The following is an 18,693-nucleotide window of genomic DNA, read 5'->3' on the forward strand; positions in this document are numbered from 1 at the left end:
AGCCATTGTCGATGCCAATTCCTCATTCCGGGTTGCGGCAGTATTCCTCTACTTGCAGCGTCCTTGTAGGCATCCCAGTCTGTAGATTTTATAAGGAATTTCTTTAGCGCCGTCTGCGCGCGGACAGCAGATATGAGAACTGGGTAATGGTCAATTCCACGTGTTTCCAAATTGCTACACCAGCCGAAGTTGTGGGCGACTGAACTTGTTACAAAGGTGACGCCGATGCTGCTGGCAATCGTCAGTCCTCGGAGGCAGGTCATGCTGCCATCATTTAGCGGCTTAAATGAATGTGTTGAGAGAAGTTCTGAAAGTTTGGCACCTTGGGCACATGTGTATGAGCTGCCCCAAATATCGCTGTAAGCACTGGAGTTTCCACAAATAACATGCGGACAGGGCGGCCTTTCTATCAAGTTTTCGAGGCTCGAAGCGTCGAATGGCCTACCTGGCTCAAGGTATACTCCCAGTAAGAGCGTACTCTTGTCTGCCAATTACTGTTGCGGCGCACACGCACTCGTTGTCACTGTGAGGAGGGATATCCTTGCGAAAGCCTACTGGCAATCTGCTATCCTCATGCGGTCGTTGTGAATGCTGAAAATAGTATCCCTGCAGTCGAGAATTTTCCTCAACGAGCGATTCACAGATGGCTATGAAAGATAAGTGGTACGCTCACACGAGCTGGCGGAAATGGAACCTTAGTTGCAAGCGTTCCACTGGAAAATGGAGCATGTGTGAAAGATGTTGAGTATGATCAGCTGTTGTAAAGCTGTCGCTATTGAAGCCAATATTACTAATGTCTGGTATTACGCCCCTACAGAGTGTAGGAGGCCGTCACCAAAGGCTCCATTGCAAGTGCAGCTTCTACTTCTGGGAGACCTCGTGACGAGCGGTTGGCACGGACAAGAAAATGGATGGCTGCAAACAGCATCGGAATCAGTAGGCATGTGATATCTTGTTCAGGGCTTCCGTTTTGCTGCCTTTTTCTGATCTTCCTGTCGGGTTGCGGTTCCTTAGATTGAGAGCAAGAGAGGCTGTTTGTCGGGTCTTGTGCAGAGTGTTCCGGCAGCTTTGGCGGAAGACAACAACCAACGGATTTCCCGGGAATTTTTTTTTGCCGAAACTGCGTATGCATCATCAGCTGTTTATTCACTCTGCGTTGACTGATATGGGAGACATCTGACGTATTTGTGAAAACCTCGTCGGGGTTAGGTCCTGGATCATGGCGCTTGGGTGCTCGCCCTTGTGCTCTCTCCACCGTGCGAGTAAGTGTAGCACCTTTCTTATTAAAACACCCTCTAAATCAAGCGGGGTGTTGGCCACCACAGTTTGCGCATTTATGTTGCACTCTTGAAGTGAATTCCTTCTGCGAATGGACGCCGCCATACACTTGACAGCGCACAGGGCCGGTACAATGTCTTGATATTTGGCCATGCGTCTCTGGCATTTGTAACATTGTGTTGCTGCTGCAACGTATTCCGTTACAGGGTAACTACAGAACCCAATCGTAGCTCGTTTGGTCAGTGGTGCATATTTAGCGAATTTCAAAATACGAGAGCGACGACGTACCTCTCTGACCTTGCCACTGCCCTCAGGAGTGTAAGTGGTTAGCCTCTTTGCTGAGAGGATGCCTTCGTCACGTAGATACTCCTGCAGATCTTTGTTTGAGTAGGTTACAGGAACATCTTCAATTTTGCTATGTCTGGCCGTGCAAAAGTATGGGAGTCGGGCTTCTATAGCCCCTCCAGCAAGCTTAGTTAATGTAAGCAGACGGTTCGCAAAGGGCAGTGCGGATACTGTAAACATCAAGCTCCCGTCCTTTTTAAGGCGATGGCTAAGAGCTTTTTCTAGAGCCGACGCTACAACAGCCAATGCCACGACATTCATCATCATCAACACCATCAGTCTGCCTACACCCACTGAAGGGCAAAGGCCTCTCCCATGACTCTCCAATTAACCCTGTCTCTTGCCAGCTGCGCCCACCCTATGCCTGCAAACTTCCTGATCTCATCCGCACACCTATCCTTCTGCCGCCCCCTGCTACGCTTGCCTTCTCTTGGAATCCACTCCGTTACCCTTAAGGACCAGCCAAAGCCCATTTCTTCCTCTTGATTTAGACTAGGATATAATTAACCACCATCTGTACCCTCAACCACTCTGCCCGCTTCCGGTCTCTTAACGTTACACCTATCATTTTTCTTTCCATCGCTCGCTGCGTTGTTCTTAACGATATTAGGGTTCGCTTTCCATAGGCTTCCTCCTACCTCGCTGGGCCTGAGAACTATAGGAACACCTGCAACTCTCTTTTTCTTGTAGGATACAACCGTGAAGGATGCTTGCTCCATGCCTCAGCATGGTCATCCTAAGGTCCATCGCTGGCTTGTTCGTCGCGCAATCTCTTGTTCGCAGAGCCCTATTCTGTAGCGACGGCTACATAGGCCGCTGGACTAGACGCTGCCGCCGCTGCAATCAGTGCAGCATCGAGTTCAGCTGATGGTGATGCTCCGTTTCAGCGTGAATACGGCGCAGAGCGCCTAGAAGGTTGCTTGACGTAATTCTGCCGATGACTAGGGACGCCAGGCCGTCGCACGTCGAGGACACGAAGAATGGACTGAATACTGTCGATTGTGAAAAAACACCGAAAATTTGGGACCGGTCACAGATAGCTGGCCAGTGCAGCGACGCATCGGTTAACCCCTGCTCCACTGTCCTATTCGTGGTATGAGGACTCGCCGCCATCTATGGTAGTTAAATAGAGAATTACCAATACCCGCAGGGGTACATCCCGCCAGTAACTAAAAAGGATGTAAAGAAAGACTTCGTGGAAATGCAAAGGGGGAAAGCGGCTGGTAATTAAGGATCAGGTAACAGCCGACCTGTTGAAGGACGGAGGGGAGATTGTGCTAAATAGACTAGTGACACTGTATATTAAATGGCTTATGACCTAGAGCGTACCATAAGCTTGGAAGAACGCTAACATTATCTTAATTCATAACAAACAAGAGGTTAAGGACCTGAAAAATTACACACCTATCTGCTTACTGTCCATTGTCCAAGGTTTTTACTGACGTAATCGCTAATAGGGCCAGGACAACCTTAAACTTTTATCAACCAAGTGATCAGGCAGGCTTTCGTAAAATATACTGCACAATAGACCATATTGACACTATCAGTCAGGTGACAGACATATACTGTAATAGACTTAACTGCTGATCTAGTTGCTTTTCAGATGTATTAGCGGAATTTTCAGCGCAACGAAGACACACACAAGAAAGAGGATCACAGGGGAGCTTAATCAGATGAAAACAGTGTACACATATAGCCCTCCCTGCTGAAGCGCACGCGTACAAGGCACCAAGAGAACCAGCACCAATCTTTTCATACTAGGCGTGAAAGAAATTTCCGCTCAGTTTTAGCCGCTCAGGACAAGCTCCCGTGTTGTCGTCATCCTTCTGTGTGTCTTCGTTGCGCTGGAAATCACGGTAATAGGTGATGGAGAAATGCTTCAAATGTAAGCGACCCCTATATATAGCCTTCATTGATTACGAGAAAGGATTTTACACAGTGCAAACCTCAGCAGTCATGCAGATATTACAGAATCAGGGTATAGAAGCGCCTTATGTGAAAATGCCTGAAGATATCTATGACAACTGCGCAGCTACCATAGCCCTCCATAAAGTCAGCAATAAAATTCCAGTACGGGAGGCTGCCAGGCAAGGAGACACAATTTTGCCATTCTTATTAACCGCCTGCTTACAGGAGGTATTCCGATACCTGGATTGGGGACAGTTAGGGATCAGAGTTAATCGAGACTACCTAAGCAATCTATGATTCACTGATGGCATTGCCTTGCTAAGTCACCCAGGAGTTTAACTGGAATCCATGATCCCTGAGTTAGACGGATAGAGCAAACCGGGGGTTCTGAAAATTAACATGCAGAATACCAAAGTAATCACAGTCTCGCAAAGGAACGGCAGTTGACAATTGGTGGTGCTGGAAGTGGTAAGGGAATGCGTCCGCCTAAAGCAGGCACTGCCCGCTCATCCTGATCATGAGAAGGAAATAACTAGAAGAGTAACAATGGGGTGGAGCGCATATGGCAGGTTTCCTCAGACCATGAATGGCAGTTTACCAATATCCCTCAAGATAAAAGTATACGACAGCTGTATCCTACCGGTACTGACATATGGGGCAGAAACATGGAGGCAAGCGAAAAGACTTCAGCTTAAGTTAAGGACAACACAGTGAGCTATGGAAAGAAAAATTATATAGGTGCAACGTTAAGAACCCAGACATGGGAAGAGTGGGTGAGCGAATAAAGGCGGCTAATGACATCCCAGTCGAAATCACGAGGACGAGCTGGGCTTGGGCAGGGCATGTCATGCGAAGGCAAGATAACCGCTGGTCCTTAAAGGCAACGGAGTGCATTTCAGATGAAGGAAAGCGTAGCAGGGGTGACAGAAAGTTAGGTGGGCGGATCAGATTAGGAAGTCTGCGGGAATACGGTGGTCGCAGCTGGCAAAGAACATGGTTAATTAGACATGGGAGCGGCCTTTGCCCTGCATTTGGCGTAGCCACGCTGATGATGATGATGACCAATTCTTCATATTTGCCAATTAGCTTTCTAAACATATCGCGTCATACGAAAGGTGGAGCTAAATTGCCGCCTCCTATTGAAGAATGGACACCTTCTTTCGCACGTCTACTTGGTTAACTATATTAAACTCTTACCAATATTTTCATTTCCGTTGCGGTGTTGGAATGGAAGCTGTTCGGATAGTGATATTAGGTGAATGTCCACGTATGCAGAAATCGTTTGGTTATTCTCTACATAACATTCATAGATTCCTGGAAGTCGTCATGGCATTCCTGGCGCATCGGTTAAGCGATGCGCCACTACCTAGCGATGGCAGCAGCTGCCAACAGTGAGGCTGGTAAGATCCAGGTTGCTCTTCCCGTGAATTCCTGCGTGCCCTACCATCCGTCACGACTGTATACACATGGCAGGTTGTCCACACCTGTGAGCAAGTGGGCAGCGTGCCTCAAGGTCGGAGACCGCAGAACAACCTGACAGGCAACGACTTTTCCGCTGAGTGCAATGCTTAGTGCTGGCGCACTAAAATAGTCATTTCCGGAACGAACCAGCACCGCAGGACAATAAATGCAGTAGCGGGCACACAGAAGCGCGCGCCGCCAGTAAGCAAAGCCGCGGGAAGGAAGGCCTCGCTGGGCACTGGACGTGTCGGCCGCAGAGTCGGGTAGCAGCGCGTTGCAGTGCGACAGGCCGCTAAAGGAGTCGCAGTGAGCATGGCTGCGGTGAAGGTCTGTCCGTGAACGGTCATCTGCGTAAACAGCTCAGCGAAATAGAAGCTGCGCGGTGGACAATGCCCTGATCCCACGTGAGCGGGCGTGATGTCATTTCATTTCAAAGGCATGGAAACCTAAATACACTGTACAAAATATGCAGCGTTAAAGACAACCTGAGCATAAAATATTAGCTAAAGCAGCGCCGTAGAGTTGGTTATGCGTAGTTTTCACGAGATATATGGAAAGGTGGTTCCATTCCCGTGCGGTACGCATGCAGTATGAAAGACTGAGTGAAAGTTATGATGAAATAATGGCTAGCAAATGGTTAGCACGAGCTGATAAGGAGGCCAAGGTGGCAGGTTCCGCCGTCCGCCCACCGGCAAGAAGACGACGGGCTTGCTGGGAGAAATTCAGCTACTGTGGCGGGCACAATACGACGGTTCGAACGAGACTTGACCTTGCGGCACCTTGCAAACATGATTGCGAACGGAACACAACTGCCATAAAATCACACAAAGTCGTTCTTGTAATGAAATCACGCTGCTGATCCATTCCGAGCAGCAACGTTGTTGTGGTTCCTACAGGACCAACCAAAACTGGCCCCTTCACGTCATATACTGCGCTTCACGCAAGTACACGACACCTTCGGTATCATTAAAATCTCAGTACACTAAAGTCATAGCCTATCGTACAGGCCCGACGCCCACAAGAAATGAATCAGTGTCTGCCAGACCGCAGGCTTTTTGCCTACTGAATTCAATCTGCCTTTTCTTTGTCCCCCCTCATCCCATCTCCCAGTGAACCGGTTTCTCCTCCCGGTTAACCTCCCCGCCTTGCCTCCTCCTCTGCACACTAAGCACAGCGCCCTTCACATCACCACAGCACAAATCCCTGTCAAAAACTATCAAGTGAACTGCTCCGTCGGCACCAGCACCTACATCGTCCTTTCGGTGACGATGCGGAGCAAGCCACACAGTGGCGCGTCTACTCCATGCCGATTTTGGCAAAGTTGAGGCCGCTAGTGCAAAAATTATCTTGCGCAGCGTATTTTCTTTTTAACTTGCCTAAGTAGTCCGCGTAAACTGCAGGTTATATATTAGAAGGATTGTTCAATCGCTTCGAACACTGCGCGTGCAATCTAGGTGAAGACAAGAAGAAAGACAAAGTGCAACTTTAGAAATGGAAAGAAATAGTATGGCAGATTCAGGATGAAAAACCAGTGAACAAGAAGCTTTCATAAGGAAACGATTGCACAGGAACGATGGTGGAAAACAACTGAAATTTTCTGGACGAGTTTTGTCATAGTAACCCGGACAAAAAAGAGACGATAAATCACTGATGGCGAAAGTGCTGCTACCTTGCACATGACAGACTGTGCCCCATTAATGAATTCGTATTCCCTTGTAGGAAATCACCACTGTACTTTATAAGGAAATTCCAATAAAATTCCAATAATGAAGCGTGTCAGGCTGGAAGACACGACCTCGCCAGTGGTTTTCACCGCCTCTTACATGAGGTGTTCAGAGGCCGGGATTGGAAGCGTTTGCGGATAAGGTTTAATGAAGAATTCCCTAGTAATCTGCGATTCGCCGATAACATTGCCTTGGTGAGTCACTCAGGGAGTAAACTGCAAAGTACGATCAACGACCTTGAAAGGCAAAGAGGAACAGTTAAAAATAAATAAGCAGAAAACCAAAGCAATATTCAAAAGCCTCGGAGGGGGGGGGGGGGGAGCTGCAGTTTAAAATTGGTAGGGAGGCGCTGGAAGTGGCAAAGAAATACGTCTTTCTAAGCCGGGTAGTGAGAGAAGATCCGAATCACGAGAGTGAAACTAGAAGAATAAGAATGTGGTGAAGGGCTTTCGGCAGGTTATCTCAGATCATGAATGGCAGTAGTCGCGAAGTTTTTCCCTCTCTCGTCGAGTCGATGTTGATGTTATCCAGATGTCCATCGATTCACACACGGGTTGCCAGATGTCGAAAAAAGCTGCGATGTGAGAACGGCCATTTCTGCTCCCCTAAAACTGTCCAATGTCTGTGCCTTAGTTCGTAAAAACGCAGAAGATCGTAAAGGTGTGCACCAGTGTCACGTAAATCACAAATCCAGGTTCGTACCGCGTAGAACGAGCATTTTCTACAGGATCTCTCTTTCCTGCGAAATGTTCTATACTGGTCAGACCGGCCGTTGTTTGAATATCCACCTTTTCGAGCATAGGAATTCTATAGGCGCTAAGGCACCTGAAAACTTGCCTTAAGCGTTGCGCAAAATGCAAATGTCAACCCCTCTTAGATTAAACCGCTGTGCTTGGGAAAGCGCACACCAGAGCACGAGGGAGATAATAGAAGCTTTCTACATCATAAAAAGTGGAGAAGACTGCGTAAGCGACGCATACGTTGCAGTGACTGAGAATGTTCTTACCTATGTTCAGCAGTGACCTAATCGCAATTTCAAGCTCTTGCTTTCCTTGTTTTGAGTGTGCATTTCTCCGACTTGCTTTTTCTATCGCCGCTTGTCTTCATGGTTTTTTTTCATGTTTTCTTTTCCATTTATTCCGTAAACTTCCTAATAATAAATTCAGTTCGGAGACAGCGCTTGTCCGTGTTCCCTTGTCCCGTTCTTCTTTCGCGCTGGTTTTTCCGAACATGCCAGTTCTTTGTCACAGAAGCGGTTCTTGAGATGTCCTCCGCACTAGACAGGCGTGCGTCGTGGCTCATTTCCTGGAGTAATTTGGTTGAGCAAGCGTCTCACACTAGTAAATCACGTTACAGGTGAATAGCCTCAAGGTGCCAAGGTACATCGAGATCGTGGACGACTTCCCACGCACCAGCGTCGGCAAGATCTCCAAGCCGGACATACGAAGTGCCATGTCCCGCAAGCTGGGCGCGTGAGCACCTTCTCCGAGGCCTCACTTACCTTTCTTCATCTACATGAGTGTCAACGCTGCTTGCCACAGGGTGGCGTGACCGCGTCGGGCAGTTTCCTGCCTTTAGTCACGTCTCCAAAGACAATTCTGTATTATTGTCTTGAATAAATTTAAAAAAAAATACAAATAAAGTCATTCAATATTTTGAGTGATCGCAAGAACCCCAAAACGCGTTTAAAAATTATGAGACGCGTTCTTAAGTGAATAATATCATTAACTAAATCAAGCACACGCAAAAGTAAGACAACACTAAGAGCCTCCAGAACCGTGGAAGAACATATAGGGCAAAAACATAGAGGCTAACGAAAAGGGTTCAACTTAATATAGGACAACGCAGTCAGCTAAGGAAAGAAAGATGGTAGGTGCAACGTCAAGAGACGGGGTAGAGAGCAGAGTGGGCCAGGGAACAAACGCGAGTCAATGACAACCTAGTCGAAGTCAAGAAGAAATGGGGCATGAGCAGGGCGCGTGATGCCAGGGCAAGATAACCGACGGTCGTTAAGTGGAAACGAATAAATAACAAGAGAAGGCAAGCGTAGTAAGGGATGGCAGAAGGTTAGGTAGGCGGATGACATTAGCAAGTTTGCGGAAATAACTTGGCTGCAGCTGAACAGGGCTGAGTTAATTGTAGACATATGGGAGAGGCCTTTTCTCTGCAGTGAGCGTAATCAGGCTGCAGCTGATGATGATGGAAAAGAAGAATTTAGACCAACTAGCTGTAGTGATAGATTTAATACTTGAGCAAATTGCGCTTTTAATGATCTAGAAGATAACTGGTATTTATGTATGCTTGTAGTTATTTATGGTAATGAGTTCCAAAGGCTAATTATGTATTTATTCAATACCCTACGGGCCCATACGGGTGTTAAATGGGGGGGGGGAGGTAAATAGCAGTGAAAAATGAAGCAGCACAAAACTGCAATAATTACAAAGGTCATAGCCGTAGACACCATAATGAAATACATGTCAGACACTCAGAGATATTGTTACGGGGATGGGTTCATTTACAAGACGAGCGGTAAGATGGATGAAAACAGGGAACGGACAGCGTCAGGCTAACCACAGCGCATGTCCTCGCGCTTCAAGCTCGTTCTCTTGTACCGTGCGCACAGCGCTGCGCCAGGCAGCGTAATCGGCGTAGCAGTTGTCCCCTGGCAGACGAAGCTCGTCCTCGAGAGAGTAAAGAAAACCTGGGATTGCAGCGTATCAATCAAGCCACGTGAGTTAACTGCGCCTTCCGTGAGCACCGATATATTGAGGTCACCTTTGCGATGACATAGGGGACATCACTCAGCCGACGGATTATGAAAAAGGGTCCGGTGTATCGGCACAAGAACTTCTGACACGAGCCTCGGCGTTGTAATGGCGTCCAAAGCCAAACGAGATCTCCCGCTTCGTAGGTCACTATAGCATGGAACATGGAAGACCTTGGAACGGCTTGAGATGCGATGGTGCACCGACGAGCAAGACAACGCTTCCTCAGAGAGGCAGATATGTGCGAGACGGGAGGGTTATCGTGTACGGAGAATAGAAGAACGGCGTCCATGAAGGACCGCGGTAAGCGTGCGAAGAGACGGAAGAAACTATAATATACGGTTACTTTATTCTGTTGTAGGCGTACTTCACAAACGGCAAGACGGCGTTCCAGTTCTTATTATCGGACGCTACATACATCCACATCATGTTGATTAGTGTCCAGTGGAGGCGCTCTGTAGGGCCGGTTGTGGGTGGTACGGAGTGGAATGGCAGTATTCTGAGCCACAGGGGTGGAGCAGTTCTTCCAGAACGTCAGCAGTAAACTGTCGTTCGCGGTCATTGATGATCACTCGGGGCGCGGCGTGGCGAAGAATGACGCGGTAAAGCAAGAAGTGGGATACGTCGACTGCTTTGGCAGAAGCGAGCGCAGCCGTTTCCACACATCGAGTCAAGTAGTCAACAGTCACGATAGTCTTGCGGTGGCCGTCAGACGACTTCGAGAAAGGACCAAACAGGTCAATCTCAATTTTCTCAAACGGTGATGCAGGGGTCTTGACCAGTTGGCGTGGTGCATTGCTTCAGGCGTTGGCAGGGGACACAACTTGCGACGTAGCGCTTTGCTGTCGTGTACCACCCGGGCCAGTAAAAACGTTGTAATCCTCTGACATGCGGCTGTTGGCAATGCAGCAGAGCCACGGGACGTCCCCTATGTAAGTCGTGCACGTTTTTCCAGGTGACTGCGCTCGCTCAGAAACGGTCTGTCCCGGTCGCCATGCGTTTCTTAAACATTGAGTCTTCAAAGCACTTAGTGATCTCGTCCAAGAACTTGTCCCACGTAGACAGTACGTCTTCGCGGTTCTCGAACCACAGTAGCTCTGTGCCGGCCAAAAAGGAGACCACGTTGGCGAGCTGCATGGCTCAGTCCCAGCGATTATACTTGCTGACACGCTGGTTGTGTGCCAGCCAATCTTCGACATCCTAATCGATTACACCGGAAGACCGTTTGGGCTCACGTTTATTCGGTCAGGAATTCACCGGCGCCTGGTTTTCATGGCCTTGGCTGGGTGTCGTTAAAGTTGTCGACGAAGAGTGTCCGCCTCCGTCGTGGCTCGCCATGATGTTCGGTCAGGCGAGAGCCCGGCCAAGCGTCGAGGTTCTGCGACGCCCAGGCCCACCCCGCACCTCCGGGAAGTTCTTACGGGGATGGGTTTAGTATCTGCAAGATGAGCAAGAAAGTGGGATAAAGCAGGAAACGGCCAGCGTCAGGCTAACCACAGCCCCAGTTGTTGTTGTGGTTGTTGCCCACCACGGGAGATTGGCCAGGGTTCAGTGGGAAGACCCCATAGAATAGGGTAAACTGGTGTCAAGCTAATGATCGAGCCTTGGGTGTAATTTCAGAGTAATTTAAAAGAAAAAGAAGAAACAAAATATCGGCAAAGGATATCTGAGAATTAAAGAATTAAATATATGGAAATACCCAAACGCTCTTTTAAATGAGGAAATTTGGAAACAATTAGCAAGGGAATCTGCCGGTAGCTTTTATATAATTGTTGAGGTATTCGCAAACTTGATGCAATGCAAAACCCCTGGCGCTCCCGCCGAAACAGAGGAGGAGGGGAACCAACAAAGTAGGACTCAACTTTGTAATGGGAATTTCTAGGTGTGCTCTCCTCTTATGTGCAAACTTCCGGCAAGAGAGTAGGAAATGCTCAAATGTGTCGACTTCACCACAAGCCGCACAAAGGTTTGTGGGACTGAACCTGCATCTACATAAGTAAAGATTTAAACCAGGAATCCTGTACCGCTTGAGTGTCATCGCTACCTCACAATGCCGGGTTTTACACGAACGAGCCTTCCATGGGTACATGAGATGTTGGTAGTCAACACTAGAGAGTAACGAATCATTGCACGTGGCGGTTATAACTTCGTTCTCTTCCACCCAGTGCGCAGCGCCACGCTAGGCAGCGTAATCGTCATAACAATATAACAATAGTAACAATGTTAATGTAACATATAATGTAACAATATGAAGACAGATAGCAGCAAATATTCATGTTAATCTAAGTAGATTGTTTCCACAAAACATGCAGACAAATGTAAGGGCCGAAACTACAACTACAACTACAGATAACTAAAACTAGAGGTACAAGACTGCAAACCCAGGTAACTTTTCGAACTGCCTTCAAATTTCTCGTGATCATAGCAGATGCAATGGTGCCAGGCAGCTGACTCCATTCACGGATGGTGAGAAAGAGAGGCGAGTGAAAAAAGAAACTCGTTCGAGCAAAGGTAGGTTCGACTTTCAGTTAGTGATAAGTGCGCGGAAAAACGTGACGGGCCGGCGAGATATGGCACACAGCAAAGAAGGTATGACTATGATATATCTTGAGGAAAAAGGGCACAATGGAAAACATTTTCCATCTTTCCAGCAAAGGTAAGTTGAGATTTTTTTATTTCCGTCACACTCGATGTACGCGAGTAATTCTTCATTATAAACAGGGCGGCTTAATTTTTCAGACTCCAGTTTCGTTACTAAGTGTGTTTGATGCGGGTTTCAAATCAAGGAGGCGTATTCCACTTTCGAGCGCACTAATGTATTGTAAGCCAAAGGCTTTGTATCTGCGTTTGCTAAACGAAGATAACGTCTAAGGAAGCCAAGTGATTAAGATGTCTTGTTAATAATCGCACCTCTGCGGCAATTGTATGAAAGGTTGGATGCTAAGTGAACCTCTAATTACTTGATGGTGGGTACTGATTCTATGGGCACGTTGTTCAGGGCGTAATGGCATGGTACGGGGCTAGAAGTTGTGCTAAATCTGATCGCTTTTGTTTTTATTGGGTTAATTTTCATTTGTTGTTGTGTGCACCAGTTATTACGTTTGTTGTCTTGAAAAGCCATGAAAAGTTGTGCGCATAAAACTCGACACGAAGAGAGAAGACGAAGGAAGAAGAAGTGTGTCCCTGCTAAGGTGGCCGCACATCGCTCTTCAGAAAAACCTCATCATCATCATCATCATCATCATCAGCCTTACTACACCCACTGCAGGGCAAAGGCCTCTCCCATGTCTCTCCAATTAACCCTATCCTTTGCCAGCTGCATCCACCCTTTGCCTGCAAGCTTCTTAATCTCATCCGCCCACCTAACCTTCTGCCGCCCCCTGCTACGCTTACTTTCTCTTGGAACCCACTCCGTTACCCTTAAGGACCAGCAGTTATCTTGCCTTCGCATTACATGCCCTGCCCAAGCCCATTTCTTTCTCTTGATTTCGACTAGGATGTCATTAACCCGTGTTTGTTCCCTCACCCACTCTGCCCGCTTCCGATCTCTTAATGTTACACCTATCATTTTTCTTTCCATGGCTCGCTGCGTTGTCCTTAACCTAAGCTGAACTCTTTTCGTTAGCCTCCACGTTTCTGCCCCGTAGGTGAGTACCGGTAAGATTATGCTGTTGTACACTTTCCTCTTGAGGGAAATTGGTAAACTGCCACTCATGATCTGCGAGAATTTGCCATATGCGCTCCAGCCCATTCTTATCCTTCTAGTTATCTCCCTCTCATGATCTGGATTAGCTGTCACTACCTGCCCTAAGTAGACGTATTCCGGCACAATTTCTCGGCTCTCGCTGCCAATTGTGAACTGTTGTTCCCTTGCTAGGCTGTTGAACATTACCTTGGTTTTCTGCATGTTAATTTTTAGACCCATCGATCTGCTCTGCCTGTCTAACTCGTTGATCATGATTTGCAGTTCACCTCCTGAGTGACTCAGCAAGGTAATGTCATCAGCAAATCGCAGATTATTTAGGTATTCTCCATTTATTCTTATTCCCAACTGTTCCCAATTCAGGCTTCGAAATACCTCCTGCAAACATGCGGTGAACAACATTGGCGAGATCGTGTCTCCTTGCCTGACGCCCTTCCTTATTGGTATTTTATTGCTGACTTTATGGAGGACTATAGTAGCTGTGCAGTTGCTATATATATCTTCCAGTATTTTGACATAAGGCTCTTCTACCCCCTGATTACGCAATGCCTGTATGACTGCTGAGGTTTCCACTGAGTCGAATGCTTTCTCGTAATCAATGAAAGCTATATATAGAGGTTGGTTATATTCTGCGCATTTCTCTATCACCTGATTGATAGTGTGAATATGATCTATTGTGGAATATCCTTTACGAAAGCCTGCCTGATCATTTGGTTGATTAAAGTCTAACGTTGCCCTGACTCTATTAGCGATCACCTTAGTAAATACTTTGTAGGCAACGGATAGTAAGCTGATCGGCCTGTAATTTTTCAAGTCCTTGGCGTCTCCCTTCTTATGAATTAAGATAATGTTTGCATTCTTCCAAGCTTCTGGTACAGTTGAGGTCATAAGGCATTGCGTATACAGGGTGGCTAGTTTTTCTAGCACGATGTCCCCTCCATCCTTCAACAGATCTGCTGTTACCTGATCCTCCCCAGCTGCTTTTCCCCTTTTCATTGCTTCTAAGGCTTTCTTTACTTCATCTTTCGTTACTGGCGGGATGACGCATTGCTGTGCACTGCTGTCTTTCTCATTAGCGCTCTGATTACATTGGCTACTGTACAGGTCTGTGTAGAACTCTTCGGCTACGTTAACTATCTTATCCATATTGCTAATGACATTGCCTTGCTTGTCTCTTAATGCATACATCTGGTTTTTACCTATGCCTAGTTTCCTCTTCACTGTTTTAGGCTACCTCTGTTCTTTATAGCATGCTCGATTCTCTCCATATTAAACTTCCTTATGTCGGCTACCTTGCGCTTATTTATTAACTTTGATAGCTCCGTTAGTTCTATTCTATCGGTAGTGTTAGATGCCTTCATGTTTTGGCGCTTCTTAATCAGATCTTTCGTCACCTGAGATAGCTTCCCGGTATCTTTTCGAACTGTCCTACCGCCTACTTCTACTGCGCACTCCGTAATTATTGATGTCAGGTTATCGTGCATTGAATGAACATCAAGATCATCTTCCTCAGTTAAAGCCGAATATCTGTTTTGCAGCGCTATCCTAAACTCCTGTGCTTTCCCTCTTACGGCTAACTCGTTAATGGTCTTCTTCTTCGCTAGCTTCTTCCGTTCCCTCTTCAAGTCTAAGCTAATTCTAGACCTTACCATTCTATGGTCGCTGCAACGCACCCTTCCGAGGACGGCCACATCCTGAATGATGCCAGGTTTAGCGCATAGTATGAAGTCGATTTCATTTTTAATCTCACCATTGGGGCTCTTCCAGGTCCACTTCCTGTTTTCTCGTTTGCGGAAGAAGGTATTCATGATCCGTAAATTATTTCTATCCGTGAATTCGACTAATAACTCTCCCCTGCTATTTCTAGAGCCTATCCCATAGTCACCTACCGCGTGGTCGTCAGCCTGCTTCTTGCCCACCTTCGCATTGAAGTCGCCCATCAGTACAGTGTACTGCGATTTTGCTTTATTCATTGCTGATTCTACGTCCTCATAGAAGCTTTCAACGGTCTGGTCATCATGGCTGGATGTGGGTGCGTAGGCCTGCACCACTTTCAGCTTGTACCTCCTATTCAGCCTAATTACTATAGCTGCTACCCTCTCGTTAATACTGTAGAACTCCTCTACGTTGCCAGCTATATCCTTATTAATGAGGAAACCCACACCTAGTTCTCGTCTATACTCTAACCCGCGATAGCACAGTATGTGTCCGTCCTTTAGTACTGCATACGCCTCACCTGTCCTCCTAACTTCGCTAAGCCCTATCACATCCCATTTAATTCCCGCTAGTTCCTCAAACAGCACTGCTAGGCTAGCCTCACTAGCTAAAGTTCTAGCGTTAAACGTTGCCAGGTTCAGATTCCAATGGCGGCCTGTCCGGAGCCAGAGATTCTTAGCACCCTCCGCTGCGTCACAGGTCTGACCGCCGCCGTGGTCACTTGCTCTGCAGCCGCTGGGGACTGAGGGCCGAGGGTTAATTGGTTTGATCATAGAAGGTTGTGGCCAAGTACTACACCAGGGTGGCCAAATCCTGCTCTGGTGAGAGAGTGCGTTGTCGGTTCTGGTCACCGAGATAAGGCCGCACTCCAGGCCTGGTTATGCAAATCCATCGACACGCGGATTTTTTTTTTAAACCCGGTGGAGAGTTGCGCGGCACCAGGATTTGAACCCCGGTCCTCTTGCACGCGAGGCGGATTTTCTACCTCTACGCCATCGCTGCATCCAGAAAAACCTCGACATCACGTAAATACGTGCCCTATTTGAAGAGAAGTGCATCCTCGCGTTCTGAAGAAGCTCCAGACGTCCTCTCACCGTCTGATGCCTCCTGGGAACCATGCATGATTGCAGCTGAGCTGGGCACTGACGCAAGGCTTCGTGCCTCCGCTGCCACGCTGGCGGAGGTAGCTACCTGCCACGCAGTCGACACCTTATCCGCGGCGCCAGGTCCAGCTTTGTGCTCCCGGTTCATCGGCAGATGCACCGGGGCAGATGCATCCTCCTGCCTTCCCGAAATACGAACTGCTCGTAAGTGATCAGCCTCCATCAACTCTATACTTCCGGATGAGCCTCAAACCGCACGGCATGAAGAACTGGGCATTCCAATGGACTTATCGGCACCGCTACCCGTGCAAAAGTTCCCTCGTGCAACTCACAAGCGTCCCTCAAACGACATCCAACCGATTTCATCTTCGGCAAGTGATGGCTTCCAAGGTAAGCGCACTTGTCTTACGATCGAGAACTCGGTGGAGCCTACACCCGGATCGTCTTCTTACAAAGTGACCTTAAATCACTGGCCAAGAAACGCCTCACGGATATACCAAACAAGATTTTACAAGCTAACTTGAACGCGTGCCTCGGAAGCAAAGGTTTTCGGGGCTTCAAAGCCAGGACAAAGTCCAACACCATTGCGGTGTGGCTTCCGACTCTGACTGCCGTAGAACGGCTGCAAACGCTCACCAGTATTTTACTAGCAAGCGAAATCTCAGTGCCACTACAAGTGTATTTAGTTGAAGGCTCCGACTTGCAGCGCTGCCTCGTCTTCAAAACGTCGATATCACTGAGGATCAAACTGCACTCCAGCGTGAGCTGTACTGTCCCACGCACCGTGTCATCCAGGCCCGACGCATGGCAAAGGGGCGCTCTTGCATAGTCACCTTGCAAGGCTCTCTTACACTACCAGCCCGTCGGTACTATTATGGCTGTATTATACGGCCTCGGCCATATAAACCGAGTGCGGTATATTGCTATAACTGCTTCCGCACTGGGCGTATGCGCAAATCCTGCCCCTTCACTGCTGCCGGTGAAAGTACATCGGAAGAGAAAATGGCTTATCGATGCGGCCTTCGTAAGTCCGACGACCACGAGATAACATATCCAAGCTGTCCGACAAAACAAAAGGCAGCACAAAAGGCTGGTCGTCGAATGACTAAGCATTGGCCAATACATGACAGTATAACTTCATTGCAGACATCCAATTGGTTCGCAGCTCTCCAGTGGGTTGACGACGAGTGGTCGGAGCTCCCTGAGCACATCACGCATGATCCTTCAGCTCAGCAGCCTTCTAACAATACTGTACGAAAAGAACGCCTCCCAAAACAGCCAACAAAGCAGTGCAGTGTGCCTGAACTACCGCAGGACGACATGGCCGCAGTCGACGAACAAATCGCACGTCTTTTAGTGGAGGTCACCCAGCTCCTGTTGCACCGTGTACTGCTCGCTCGACGTAGACGGACAGCGGAATCATCCGCCACATCTGGCAATGGCGCAGCAACATCACCTTCCTGCCGCCCACCAGTGTCATTTCCTGCCGCCTCATCCCAGATTACCGCAATGCCACTGGACAACTCTGCCACTTCTTTTGGCGCCGGTTTATGGTCAACCAGTTGTCCAACCTGACGTCCGTGATTCTACAGCGCTTGGGCTAGTAACTAGAAATGGCAAGTTCCAGTCGTGCTGGTGTCCTGCAGTGGAACTGCAGAGGCATTTCCACGAAAGTGGGAGAGTTCAAGACCCGACTACAAATTCACATGCTCCAGGTATGGATCATGTTGCTACAAGAAACAAACGCCTTGCCGTCGATTCCAGGCTTCAGTGCCTACATGTCTCCTTCAATGGTAGACCGTCCCGTACAAACTGCTGCTCCCCGGGAAGGCGGCGGTGTATGTGGACTCACGTTTTCCGCATGTACGCCTTGCTCTCGAAAACTGGTGCACGTCGTATCAAGAGGTAGTGGCAGTGGCTGTGAAATTTAAGAATGGAACCGTTGTCGTCGTTTCATTTTACGTTAGACCAGCCGGTGGTGCTTCCTCCCGTGTTAATTTTGGGTGGTTAATAAGTGTCCGTCCGCAGCATCCCGGGTGCCCGATTTTAGTCGGAGGTAACTTTCACGCACCTCACCAGGATTGGGGGTACCCCACTTCAAGCCCTCGTGGCAGGCGTGTGCGGGACGCCTTCACGGATGCCCAATTTGTGCTGCTCAACCATCCTGGCACAGCAACACGGCCAGTGCGTCAAACTCGAGTGCTTCCTATGCTCCAGACTTGACTTGGTGATCGGGTCCGGGTACTCCCTTCTGGCACTTGGAGCCAGACTGCTGGGGAAGTGATCAACACCCTATCATCATCGGCCTTCACACCTCATATTTCCGACCTTTACGCTACAAATGTTCTGTAATCAAGTGGGACAGTTTTCGCTCCTGTCTGAACAATCTCTCCTCAGATTCTTCACCAATCCTTGTTGAGCGCATACAAACCGCGCTCAACGGTGCTTCAACTACTACCTGGAGTGATGTTGGTCGACCGGCACCAGACCTCGGCCTTCTTAACTTGTGCGCGGCACGCCGTCAAGCAGAACTGGCTGATACGCGAGACCCTTCTTCGTCGCCGGCACGTAGGCGATTGCACTATCTTACAGCTAAGGCGCGGAAATATGAACGCCACCTCTCTCGACGGCAGTGGCATGCATGGTGAGAACAATTTTCTGCAAAATCCTCGAATGCCTCTCTCTGGTGA

General features: G+C 48.2%; 1 protein-coding gene across 8 annotated transcripts in view; it reads left to right on the top strand.

Moving 5' to 3' along the window:
- The window catches only part of LOC144096722 (medium-chain acyl-CoA ligase ACSF2, mitochondrial-like), an 841,787-nt gene extending 833,429 nt beyond the window's left edge, over positions 1–8,358 (top strand). For 7 of the 8 annotated variants that reach the window (XM_077629569.1, XM_077629571.1, XM_077629570.1 and 4 more), the window contains one exon: positions 8,073–8,358. In XM_077629569.1, coding sequence (XP_077485695.1) covers positions 8,073–8,080 — 8 coding nt within the window. In that variant the 3' untranslated portion in view covers positions 8,081–8,358. The remainder of the gene's footprint in view (positions 1–8,072) is intronic. The other variant, XM_077629567.1, reaches the window with a different exon arrangement.
- The last annotated feature ends 10,335 nt before the right edge of the window (positions 8,359–18,693 follow it).

The sequence above is a fragment of the Amblyomma americanum genome, chromosome 7 (assembly GCF_052857255.1).
Source record: "Amblyomma americanum isolate KBUSLIRL-KWMA chromosome 7, ASM5285725v1, whole genome shotgun sequence".
Classification (NCBI taxonomy): Eukaryota; Metazoa; Arthropoda; class Arachnida; order Ixodida; family Ixodidae; genus Amblyomma; species Amblyomma americanum.